Genomic DNA, 13,244 nt, shown 5'->3' with positions numbered 1-13,244 from the left:
ATCCGGTTTTTATCCAGTTTTTATCCATCAAATCACGTCCCTGGCTGGATGAGGGAGACATCCCAAGTTTTTCCGGGGCACTTTGAAGGTGGTTTTCCATGAATAAAGGCGATTTTCTGTTAATAAGTGCGATTTTCCACTGAAAAAAAGTGACTTTCCAATAATTAAGGCGATTTCCCAGTAATAAGAGCGATTTTCCAATAAAAAAGGTGATTTTTTTTATTCCACTAATAAGGGTGATTTTCCAATGAAAAGGGTGGTTTTCCAGTACTAAGTGTGATTTTCTAATGAAAAAGGTGATTTTCCACAAATAAGGGCGATTTTCCAATAATTAAGGCGATTTCCAATTATAAAAAAATGATTTTCCAGTAATGAAGATGATTTCCCAGTAATGAAGATGATTTTCCATTAAGAAGTGTGATTTGCCAATAAAAAAAGGTGGTTTTCCAATAATTAAGGTGATTTTTCCATAATTAGGGTGATTTTTCCATAATTAAGGCGATTTCCAATTTAAAAAAAGTGATTTGCATTAATGAAGATTATTTTCCATTAATAAGTGTGAGTTTCCAAAAATTAGGAGATTTTACAATTAAAAAAGTTATTTTCCAATAATTAGGATGACTTTCCATGAACAAAGGTGATTTTCCAATAATTAAAATGATTCTCCAATAGTTAAGGTGATTTCCAATTTAAAAAAGTGATTTCCATTAATGAAGATGATTTTTCATTAATAAATGTGATTTTCCACTAAAAAGAGGTGGTTTTCCAATAATTAAGGTGATTTTTCTATAATTAAGGCGATTTTCCAATAATTAAGGTGAATTTCAATTATAAAAAATGATTTTCCAGTAATGAAGACGATTTTTCATTAATAAGGGTGATTTTCCAATAATTAAAGTGATTTTCCAATAGTTAAGGTGATTTCCAATTTAAAAAGTGAGTTTCCAGTAATGAAGATGATTTGTTATTGATGAAGATGATTTTCCAATAATTAAGGTGATTTTCCACTAATAAGGGTGGTTTTCCAATTTAAAAAAAGTGATTTTCCAATAATGAAGATGATTTGTTATTAACACATACGATTTTTCATTAATAAGGGTGATTTTCCAATAATTAATGAGATTTTCCAATAATTAATGTGATTTTCCACTAATAAAGTTGATTTCCCATTAACCAACATGCTTTTACACCAATAAAATTAATTTTCCTTCAACAATTTTCCCTAAACCTCAGCTTACAAGTCCTCCAGCACCGACAGAAATTTACCCTGGGAACCTCTGGCACAACAACGAAACCTAAATAATTTTTTTTTTTTTTTTAATCAATAAATCCAGCAGTTTTTGGGTGTTTTTTTTCCCTGCCTAGAACACAGCAGCATTCCCCAGCCTCTGGAAAAATCAGGGAGAGCGAGCGGCCGGAAATAGCTCAGCTCCATGGCAAAATCCAGGAATAGAAACGAAATCCCAGCTCCAAATCCTCGGATTTAATCTTAATTACAGCCCCCGCTTCCCGTGAAAATTCGGAGAATGTTTTCCTTGGAATTACGCAACCGGAATTTCGTGGCCGACGACGCAAGCAGATATCCGGAATATCCGCCTAATCCAGGGAATTCAAGGCAAGGATATTAAAAAAGCTTCAGGTCCTGATTTCCATTCCAGCTCGGAGCAAAAAATGCCAAACATGAGATTTTTAAATTTTTTTTTTTTTTTTCTGGGACACATTTGAGGATGGAATGAGGAAGAGGAGTCCGAGCTTGTTTGGGCTATGCCGGGAATGCGTTTTCCGTTGGTTATCCCCAAATATTTCCTTGGATAACTCCATCCCTCCGGGAGCTTCACGGTCTCAATACACTCGAGGATGACGGCGAGGAATTGGATTGAGGAAGGAGCCTGGGAAATGGATTTGAGGATCTTGGAAGTCTTTCCCGACCTTTAATTCCATGGGAAACTCACCCTGGAGTGCCCCCAGCGCCGGAAGAGGGAAAAGGAAGTTGAAGCCAAAGGAATTTCGGAGCAGGAAAATTTTCCATGGAGGAAAATCGAATTTTTGGATAAATCTGGGAATGCTGGGAGATCCTACCAAAAAGAATTCTAGCAATGCCCCATCCCTGGAAGTGTCCACAGCCAGGTTTGGAGAAACCCAAACCGTTGGGAGGGACCTCAAAGACCGCGGAATTCCGACCCCTTTGCCATGGACAGGGAGATCCAACATCACTCAGAGATGGATTTTTGCCGGGAAATGATCGCGGAATTCCGACCCCTTTGCCATGGACAGGGATGTCCAACGTCACTCAGAGATGGATTTTTGCCGGGAAATGATCGCGGAATTCCGACCCCTTTGCCATGGACAGGGACGTCCAGCGTCACTCGGAGATGGATTTTTGCCGTGAAATGGGTGGGAATAAACCAAAATTTGGGGATAAAACGCCACAAAAAAACATTGGAAAACTAAATTTGGGATCCTGCCTCATGATTTGGGAAACTGAGGGTCTCGCAGAAGCGGGGGAAGAGGCTGAAGCCGGGGAATTCCCAATTATCCCAAGTTCCTCCTGGCTCCTCGCACCAGGAGACCTCACCCGGCTGGGAAAATCCAACATCTGGAGGAAGAAATTCCAAGAATTCCAGAATTCCAGGCCTTAGTCTCCTGCTGGAGGCAGGACAGTGGGAAGGAATGGATCCTTTCCGTGCCTTGTTCCTTCCGCGCGGTTTTCCAGAGCAAATCCAAGCCCTCGGTTTCTCTTCCTTCTCATCCTGGATGAATTCTGGGAATCCCCGCCAGGATCTGGAATATCCTCGGGCAGCACCAGGGATTTATGTCCTTGATCCGCCCGTTTTCCAAACCTGGTTCTTCCCAGCGCCTCTCGGGAAAGGAAATAAACGGAGAGAATTCCAAGGAAAAATCGTGGGATGCTCAAATTGGGTATTTTAGAGATTTGAGGCATCTTTTATTCCACAAATCTGCCTTTTTTTGGGAATTTTTTGGAGTCAGGAAATGGCTGCTGCCTGTAAGGACGGGGGGGGGGGGGGGGGGGGGTTGATCCCGGAGAACTGGATTGGATTTTGAGAGAATTCCCCTTGGATATTCCAGCTCAGCCACACTTAATCCAGGAAGATTTAAATGCTGTGCTATAACTCCGATATCCCGGCGCCTTTGGAATGTGCCAAAAAAAAAAAAAAATTGGGAATCCCGAGGAATAACTTGGGCACAATTTCCCAGCAGATGGGATTTGGGTGAAGGCCCCTCGCATCCCAAAATTCCTGCGTTTTTGTCCAAGGAAAAAACTCCAGACGGTCAAAAATCCACTTTTTTGTCCTTCAAGCTTTTCCTTGGAATTCCTCCTTGGAGAAGCAGCGGCAGGGCCGAGTTTTCCATGGAAATTTCTCCTTTTTTCCCTGCCTGGGAATCTTCTCCAAGGATTTCAAGCCAACAACCTCAGACGCTTCCCGACGGAGCGGAAAAATCCCGACACAAAATCCGGCCGACGTTCCCGCTCCGAGATGTCACGGCTGTCGCGTCGCGCTCCGGAGAAAAGCCGCCATTTTTAGGACAAGCGTGGAAAACTCCGTGGAAAAGCTGGGAAATCCCGCTGGGAATGCTCTGCTGACCACCAGGACGAAGCTGCTGTTGATATTCCCGAGCTGGGAATCAAATCCCACCTCACCGTGGAAGCGCGAGGTGATTCCGGCGGGATCCAGGAGCTTGGCAATGGAAAATTCCCAGTGGATTCCAAGGGCTGATGAGGGAACATCCCCATGGATGTGAGGAATGGGTTGGGAGAGGTCTCCAGCATCTGGAGACGCTCTGGTTCCTAAATCCTGAATTTTAAGGGAGGTCGCGGGTGTGAATTCCAATAAAAACTTCCCCGCTTATCCCTAATTTCCTTTTCCAACCAGATGAGCTGCGATTATCCAGAAACCTTTACATAAAATTTCCTGGGACAAAACCTGGACTGGGAAAGCTCCAGAGCTCCTTCCGAGCTGTGGATCTCCTGTGAGAAACCCAACCAAGACCTGGGAATCGTGGAATTTCATGGAATTTCATGGAATCGTGGAATGGCTGGGGTTGGAAGGGGCCTTCAAGATCATGGAATTACACAGGGACATCTTCTGCCATCCCAGGTTGCTCCAAGCCTTGTCCAGACTGGCCTTGGAAACTTCCAGGGATGGGGAAAATGCAGGAATGGAGAAAATGCAGGAATTGGGATAATGCAGGAATGGGGAAAATGCGGGAATGGGGAAAATGCGGGAATGGGGAAAATGCAGGAATGGGATTTTTTTTTCCGGCCAGGATACGAGGATCGAGGGTGGGATGCAGCCATGGTTTGGATGGGCTGATGGGACTCATCCCTGTCACTTCCACGGATGCAGGTGGGAATTCCAGTCAGCAGGAATTTCTGCGGGAAATTCCAGTCAGCAGGAATTTCTGCTCCCTCTAGTGGCATCTGAATTTTAAAATCTTTTAAAATTAATTTTTAAAGCTCCAAGACCCGGGATCTGCTCAATCCCAATCCCTGGAAAGGCCAAGACCTGGAATTCCGGGAGATTCAATGACGCACAACCTCCCATCGGCCAAACCCAGCCCAGGGCTGAATTCCTTTTCTCTTCCAGGAGATTTCCAGGGATGAAACGTTTTCATTTGAGAGTCCTGATTCCCCTTTGGGAGTGATCCTTTCCCCAGGAAATGCCCAATCCCAGCTCAGGAATGATCCATTCCTCAGGGAACTCCTTATTCCACCCTGGGAATGATCCTTTCCCCAGGAAATTCCCCATTGCAAGTTGGGAATGATTATTTCCCCAGGAAATTCCTGATTCGATCTTGGGAATGATCCTTTCCCCAGGAAACTCCAGGTTCCGGCTCAGGAATGATCCTTTTCCCAGGAAATTCCTGATCCCACCTTGGGAATGATCTTTTCCCCAGGAAATTCCTAATCCCTCTTTGGGAATGATTCTTTCCCCAAAAATCTCCTGATCCCACCTTGGGAATGATCCTTTTCCCAGGAAACTCTTGCATTCCACCTTGGTAATGATCCTTTTCCCAAGAAAATTCCTGATTCCAGCTTGGGAATGATCTTTATCCAGAAAATTCCTGATCCCAGCTCAGGAACGATCCTTTCCCCAGGAAATCCCTGATCCCACTTTGGGAACGATCCTTTCCTCAGGAAACACCTGCATTCCACCTTGGGGGTGATCCTTTCCCCAGGAAACTCCTGATCCTACTTTGGGAATGATCCTTTCCTCAGAAAATTCCAGATCCCACTTTGGGAACGATCCTTTCCTCAGGAATCTCCTGATCTCAACTCACGAATGATCCTTTCCCCAGGAAATTCCTGCATTCCACCTCGGGAATGATCCTTTCCCCAGGAAATTCCTGATTCCACCTTGGGAATGATCCTTTCCTCAGGAAACTCCTGATCCCACCTTGGTAATGATCCTTTTCCCAAGAAATTCCTGATTCCATCTTGGGAATGATCCTTTCCCCAGGAAATTCCCGTTTCCACCTTGGGGATGATCCTTTCCTCAGGAAATTCCCGATTTCAAGTTGGGAATGATCCTTTCCTCAGGAAATTCCTGATCCCAGCTCAGGAATGATCCTTCCCCTAGGAAACTCCTGATCCCACCTTGGTAATGATCCTTTTCCCAAGAAATTCCTGATTCCATCTTGGGAATGATCCTTTCCCCAGGAAATTCCTGATCCCACCCCTGTTCTTTCAGCAAATCCCAGGGAATTTAAAATCCATCCCCCGATCCCTGTTAACCCCTCACGCCCCTTTGGGAATGGGATCCTGCTCCACCAACATCTCCTGGGCTCCTTTCCCACCAGGAAAAGAGGGAATTCTGCCCCTCTGACCCGCTCAGGTCAGATCCCACCTGGAATTCTGCACCCAGCATCCAACATCAGGAGGATGTGGAGCTGCTGGAGCAATTCCAGAGGAAGCCACGGAGATGCTCCAAGGGCTGGAGAGAGGCTGGGAGAGCTGGGAATGTCCAGCCTGGAGAAGGGAAGGATCCAGGGAAACCTTGGAGTTCGTTCCAGAGCCTGAAAGGGCTCCAGGAGAGCTGGAGAGGGAATTTGGGACAAAGGGATGGAGGGACAGGACACAGGGAATGGCTTCCCACTGCCAGAGGGCAGGGATAGATGGGATTTGGGAAGGAATTCTTCCCTGGGAATGTGGTGAGGGGCTGGGATGGAATTCCCAGAGAAGATGTGGCTGCCCCTGGATCCCTGGAAATGTCCAAGGCCAGGCTGGATGTTGGAACAACCTGGGATGGTGGAAGGTGTCCCTGCCCACGGAAAAGGCTGAAATTCCATGATCTTCCAGTCCTCTCCCATCCCAAACCATTCCATGATTCTGTAATTCCACGATTCCACATCCGCCGGCACTGAACGACCCCAAACCCATCTCCATCCCCAAAATCCCCCTGCTCCGGGAGGATCCCCCCATTCCCAGGCTTGGAGATTCCATCAGGAGCTCGGGAAGGCGGGACCTCCTCCCCGGAGCCTCCCATGTCCCACATGAAAGCGCTGGCCCGGCCGGGAATTCCCGTTCCCACCCGGCCGCAGTTCCTGGGAACGGGAATTCCGTCCCGGATTGGTCTCCTCAACCCGGCCGGCTCCTTAACGTGGTCAAAAGCATCAATTAAGGGAAGATAAATGCATTAATTAACGACCCGCCTCGGGCCTCCCCGAAAAGCTGCCTGGAATTGTCCCAGGTTGGGTTGGGTGCCTGGAATGGTCCCAAGCCAGGTTGGGATGGTGGGAGGCGTAGGAGATGGAAAAAGATGGATTTTAAAGCTCCTTTCCAACCCAAACCATTCCACGATTCCGCGATTTGCAGCTTTTAATCCATAAAAAACGGAGGAGCGACACGAACGTCTCCGGACGCTGTCCTTGGGAATGGAGCACCGGCTCCTTTCTCCTTCCCGAGGGAAATCGTCCCGGCCAGGAGCTCCCCAGACCGGCGGGACCAGCCGTGGATGTGCCGTGAATCATCCCAGCTCCTCAGGGAGATCTTACCCAGGGAAATCACTGAAAACCACAAAATTAGAATTTCCAATCCTAAAAACTAATTTCAAGAGGACGAGAAATTATTCCTTCAGGGAATCTTGTAAATGTAAAATATCCCTAAGGTGAAGAAACACCTTTTCCTGATGTTTTTCCCTCTTCTTCCTTGTTTTGTGGAGGATCCAACTCAGTGGAGACCCACCAAGACTCGAGCATGAGGAACCATCCACAAACCATCTTTACTCAAGACCTGCAGGATTTCTCTGCACTGGAAATTCCTGATTTTCTCCCGCCCGGGCTCTAACCCCAAATTTCCAATCCTAAAAATGAATTTCAGAGGATGAGAAATTATTCCTTTAGGGAAACTTCTAAATCTAAAATACCCCTGAGGTGGAGAAACACCTTTTCCTGATGTTTTTCCTCCTTGTTTTGTGGAGGATCCAACTCAGTGGAGACCCACCAGCGGTCGAGCATGAAGAACGATCCACAAAACACCCAAGACCTGCAGGATTTTGCTCTTGGACACCACCACTGGAAACTCCCAATTTTCTCCCACCCGGGCTCTAACCCCAAATTTCCAATCCTAAAAACGAATTTCAGAGGATGAGAAATTATTCCTTTGGGGAACCTTCCTGAAGGAAACATCTAAAATATCCCTAAGGTGGAGAAACACCTTTTCTTGATGTTTTTCCTCCTGGTTTCTTGGAGGATCCAACTCAGTGGAGACCCACCAGGGCTTGAGCACGAGGAACCATCCACAAACCAGGATTTCCCTTGGAGACCACCACCACTGGAAATTCCCAATTTTCTCCTGCCCGGGCTCTAAACCCAAATTTCCAGTCCTAAAAATGAATTTCAGAAGATGAGAAATTATTCCTTCAGGGAATCTTGTAAATGTAAAATATCCCTAAGGTGGAGAAACACCTTTTCCTGATGTTTTTCCCTCTTCCTCCTCCTCGTTTTTTGGAGGATCCAACTCAGTGGAGACCCACCAGAGGTCGAGCATGAGGAACCAACCACAAAACATCTCTACCCAAACCTGCAGGATTTTGCTCTTGGAGACCACCACCACTGGAAATTCCCAATTTTCTCCTGCCCGGGCTCTAAACCCAAATTTCCAATCCTAAAAACAAAGGGAACACCTAAAATACCCCTGAGGTGGAGAAACACCTTTTCCTGATGGTTTTCCTCCTCGGTTTTTTGGAGGATCCAACTCAATGGAGACGCACCAGAGGTCGAGCATGAGGAAGCAACCACAAACCAGCGTTCCTCCTGGAGACCACCACCACCACCACCGCAAATCCCCGACTTTCTCCCACCTTTACCTTTCCGCTTCCTCCTTCACCACCGAGTACTGGCTGGGCTGGCGGCCGGGGCGCTGCTCCTGCCCCTTCTCGCTGCCCTCCAGCTCCTGCTCCAGGGACGAGCTGGTGCTCCCCTCCCGGCTGACATTGCTGCTCCGGCCGGGGCTGTTCTCCGTGGACGCCCGCGGCGACTCCGTGTTCTGCTTCAGCGTCTGCAGCTTGGCCAGCGGGATGATGTCGCAGTTCTGGGGCCGGTGCCACACCGTCCTCTGCGTGGTGGCATTGTAGTAGTAGAAGCGCGAGGTGTTGGGGTCGAAGAGCTCCCACCACTGGTTCTCATTGGTGCGCTTGATGCGCACGCCGGCCGGCGGGTCCCACACGCACTCGCCCGTGATCAGGTTGGCGTACATGCGCTCCCGGGTGCGAGGCTCGATGATTTCCACCCATTCCAGCCTGGGAAAAGGACAGGGAGAGAAGGGGAACGTCAACCAAGAGACCTTGGAAGGTCACCCAAGCCACCCCATGATTTTGTGATTTGACAACACCACGGGATGGAGAAGAGCGACTGCTCAAATCTTCCTTGCACCCCCACTGAGTCTCCTGTGTCCAAGACTTGATAAATCCCACCCATTCCCCCAGCCTGGGAAAAGGACAAGGAGAGAGGAGAAGCATGAGGGAGAGATGGGAAGCATCAACCAAGGTCTCTCCCAGTCCCGACTATCCGATGATTCCATGATTTGACGCAAACACGGGATAGAGAAGGGCGACTGCTCAACTCTTCCTTGCATCCCCATCAAATATTCCATGTCCAAGACTCGATGATTCCCACCCATTCCAGCCTGGGAAAGGACAAGGAGAGAAGGGAAACATCAACCAAGAGACCTTAGAAGGTCACCCAAGCCACCCCATGACTTTCTGATTTGACAAAATCATGGGATGGAGAAGAACAACTGCTCAACTCTTTCTTCCAGCTCCATCAAGTCTCCCATGTCCAAGAGTCGATGATTCCCACCTATTCTAGCCTGGAAAGGAACAGGGAGAGACGGAAAATTTAACCAGGTCCCTCCCAACCACAGCCATCTAATGATTCCATGATTTGACGCGAGCACGGGATGGAGAAGAGCGACTGCTCAACTCTTCCTTGCACCCCCGTTGAGCCTCCTGCGTCCAAGACTCGATAAATCCCACCCATTATTCCAGCCTGGGAAAAGGACAAGGAGAGAGGAGAAGCACGAACCAAGGTCCCTCCCAACCATCCAATGGTTCCGTGACTCGGCGCTCATGGAAGAAGAGCAATTTGACAACTTGTCCTTCCACCCCTATAAAGTCTCCCATGTCCAAGACTCGATGATTCCCACCCATTCCAGCCTGGAAAAAAACACGGAAGGAAGGGAAAATTCAACCAAGATCCCTTCCAAACCAACCATCCAATAGTTCCATGACTTGATGCTCACGGGGTGGAGAAGAGCAATTTCAGAACGTCTCTTTTCACCCCATAAAGTCTCCAAGACTTGATAAATCCCACCCATTCCAACATGGAAAGAAGGGAAATCCAACCAAGATCCCTTCCAACCCAAACCATCCAACAGTTCCATGACCAACATTCACAGTGAGCACGGGATGAAGACCTCACAACTCCTTCTTCCACCCCCACAGAATTATTTACACAAAACACGTAATTTTCCAAAGGTTTTCCAGCCAATCCCCGATTTTCAGCTCCCAGGGAAACCCAACAAGTCTGCAAAACACACACTTGGGGTTGGAGCACCACAATTTCCACCTGGGATTGTGGTGTCCACCCCGAACCCTTGAAGGTCCAGAGCCGGGGATCAAACCACATTCCATGAGGGAATGGGAAGGGCTGGAATCACCAACCTGGAGATAAACTTCTCCTGCACCACCCACACCACCAAACCCGGCAGCGTTCCCCGCAAAAACTCCAAAAAATTCTGGATTCGACCTCCCCTGGTCCAGCTGGAGCAGCGCAGCTCCCCGGCGCTCCGAAGATCCCGGAGCTCCTTCCCTCCCTGTCCCGGTTTCGACACCGGGAAAAGGCGTCGGCTCCGTGGGCTCCGGCGCCATCCCAAAACCACACAGCCGGGCTGGGTGACAACAGCCATGGGTGGCACCATCAGCACCGAAACCTGGCGGTGACGGGGATGGAGATGGCGAGGGCTGGACAGGCCCAGCCGTGCCTGGGATCCGTGGGAAGGGATGGAAACTGGGATGGAAACTGAGATGGGATCATGGGATGGGATGGGATGGGATCATGGGATGGAATCTGGGATGGAATCTGGGATGGAATCATGGGATGGAATGGGATGGGATGGGATGGAATGGGATGGGATGGGATGGGATGGGATGGGACGGGATGGGATGGGATGGGATGGGATGGGATGGGATGGGATGGGATGGGATGGGACGGGATGGTCCCATGGGCAAGGGGACACCTTTCCCCCTCCCAGGGTGCTCCAAACCCTGTCCAACCTGGCCTTTGAAACTTCCAGGGATCCAGGGGCAGCCACAAATTCTCTGGGAATTCCATTCCAGCACGTCACCACACTCACAGGAAAGAATTCCTTCCCAATATCCCATCTAACCCTGCCCTCTGGCAGTGGGAGCCATTCCCTGCGTCCTGTCCCTCCATCCCTTGTCCCAAGTCCCTCCCCAGCTCTCCTGGAGCCCCTTCAGTCTCTGAGGTCTCCCTGGATCCGTCCCTTCTCCAGGCTGGACATTCCCAGCTCTCCCATCCTCTCTCCAGCCCTTGGAGCCACTCCAGGGCCTCCTCTGGAATTGCTCCAGCAATCCCAGGTCCTCCTGCTGTTGGATCCTGGAGCCGGGTGCAGAATTCCAGGTGGGATCTCACCTGAGCGGGTCAGAGGGGCAGAATTCCCCTTTTCCTGCTGCCCACGCTGTGGGATGAGTCCGGGACATTGGGCATTTCCAGGACCGGAGCACATGGGTGACTCCTGTGGAGCTTCTCACCGACCAACATTCCCAAATTCCGTCTCTCCAGGGCTGCTCTCCATCCTTCCCCCCCAATCCGCATTTTCCCGGAATTGCCCTGACCCCCCTCACCCATAAACGCAACAAAAGGGATTTTTGGGATCAGCCAGCAGCAAATGGAAGCTTAGAAAATTCCAAAGAGGATTAAGAGACATCGTAATCCCAAAAAAACCAGAGAATTCCGATTTTTCAGATTGCCCCAAACGCTGCACTTGTCGCCTCTGGATAATCCAGAGGGTACCTGAGACATTCCCAGGATCCGCATTTTTATCCAAATTCCCCTTTTGTGTGGGTTTTTATTTAAAAAAAAAAAAAAAAAGGAATTTAATGAAGTTATTTGGGATTTGTCCTCGCCTGCTTTTCCAAGGCTTTTAAGGAACGTCTGGGGAGGAATAAAAAGCGAAGTGAGGCTTATTGAGGAAGGAACCTGACACATCCGGGGAGTCGGACAATGATGGATCACATGGATCACATTCCCGGGAATGAACCCCTGGAGGCTCCTCAGAAACACCCAATTCCCAAGGAAAAAAAATCCCTGGAGGGAGGACCCGGGTGCGAGCCTGGCTCTGAGCCCTCAGCTGGTCCAGCTCGTTTTCCAACGGGATTTAAAATCCTCTGGATGGACAGAAAGATTTTCAGGGAGTGGGATCCCAGCTCGGATCAAACCCCCCTAAAGGAGGAAAACGCGTTCAGGTCCTCCTGGGAATGAGAGGAAATTCCGTAACTGAGCTTTTCCCCGCAGGACAGAGACTGAAGGCAGTGGGAGGGGAGTCGGTCCCAAATCGTGGAATTCCGCAAAAGTCGGATCTGGCACGGAGATGGAAGCCGTTTCCAGGGAATTGGGATTGGCCAAAGAACCAGTCAAGGTGGCCAATCCCGGCCCAGGGAAGATTTGGGAATCCCAGGATATCGAGGGGCAGGGAAGGGAATGGGATGATCCTGAAGTTCCTTTCAAACCTAAAGCATTCCATGATTTTTTAAGGAGCAATTGGAATTCCCGATTGCCAGCAAGGTTTTGGAGATCTTGGAAGCGGCTCCGCAGCACTTGGGGGGCTCTGCTCCCCAAATTTCCCACTCCCAGGCGATCCCTTTGGAATCACAACCCAAAATATCCAAGATTTCCCAACGTGTCCAAGAACCCAAATGCCCCCATCAGTGCAAAATTCCCAGGAGAGGACAATTCCCATCTCATTTCCCATCTTATTTCCCATCTTGTTTCTCATCTCCTTTTTAAAATTTAATTTAAATTTTCTTAATTTAATATTAATTAAAACCTCCTGCAAAGCTCCATAAAAATTTAAATTAATAATGGAATTATTAAGTGGGTTGGGGTGAAAGGAGCTTTCAAAGCTCATCCGTTCCAAACGCTGCCCGATGGTTTATTTATTATTGATTAATTAATTAACGTTCATTATCACACCCTTTATTTTTTTAATTATCCCCATTATTTTATTTATCATTCACTTCATTATTATTCCTTTAATTACTACACCCATTATTTTATTTATGATTGATTTTTTGGGAACTTTTGATTTGAAATATGGGGAAAACCCCACAAAATTCCTTGATGCCAGACCTTGGAAAATCGGGAACCAATGGGAAAGAAAATCATGGAATGAGGGCTGGGAGCGGGGTGGATCCTCAGCCACTCCATGGAAAATGGGAAAACCGCTCCTGTGCTGCGGTCCCACCTTGGGATTTTGGGAAATCGAGTGTCCTCTCCCCAAAATTCCAAGGCAACCCTGTGGCACGTCTGTCATGGCTCAGTGATTATCATGGAAAATAATGGAATTTTTCCCTGTGGAAAAATTTTTTCCAATGCACTTCGACGTGCTGGGACACATCCCACTATCCCAGGTTGCTCCAGTTCCTGGCCTTGGACAGTTCCAGGGATCCAGGGGCAGCCACAGCTTCTCTGGGAATTCCATTCCA

The 13,244-nt window shown here is 48.5% G+C and overlaps 1 protein-coding gene across 1 annotated transcript in view; it reads right to left on the bottom strand.

Moving 5' to 3' along the window:
- ARHGAP39 (Rho GTPase activating protein 39) overlaps window positions 1-13,244 on the bottom strand; it is a 150,587-nt gene that overhangs the window by 68,236 nt on the left and 69,107 nt on the right. Inside the window, exon 2 of the mRNA XM_059482033.1 lies at window positions 8,328-8,759. Coding sequence (XP_059338016.1) covers window positions 8,328-8,759 — 432 coding nt within the window. The remainder of the gene's footprint in view (window positions 1-8,327; window positions 8,760-13,244) is intronic.

This window comes from Ammospiza nelsoni, chromosome 1 (genome assembly GCF_027579445.1).
Source record: "Ammospiza nelsoni isolate bAmmNel1 chromosome 1, bAmmNel1.pri, whole genome shotgun sequence".
NCBI lineage: Eukaryota > Metazoa > Chordata > Aves > Passeriformes > Passerellidae > Ammospiza > Ammospiza nelsoni.
Note: the sequence above shows the minus strand (reverse complement) of the source record. Positions and strands in the feature narration are given on the sequence as shown.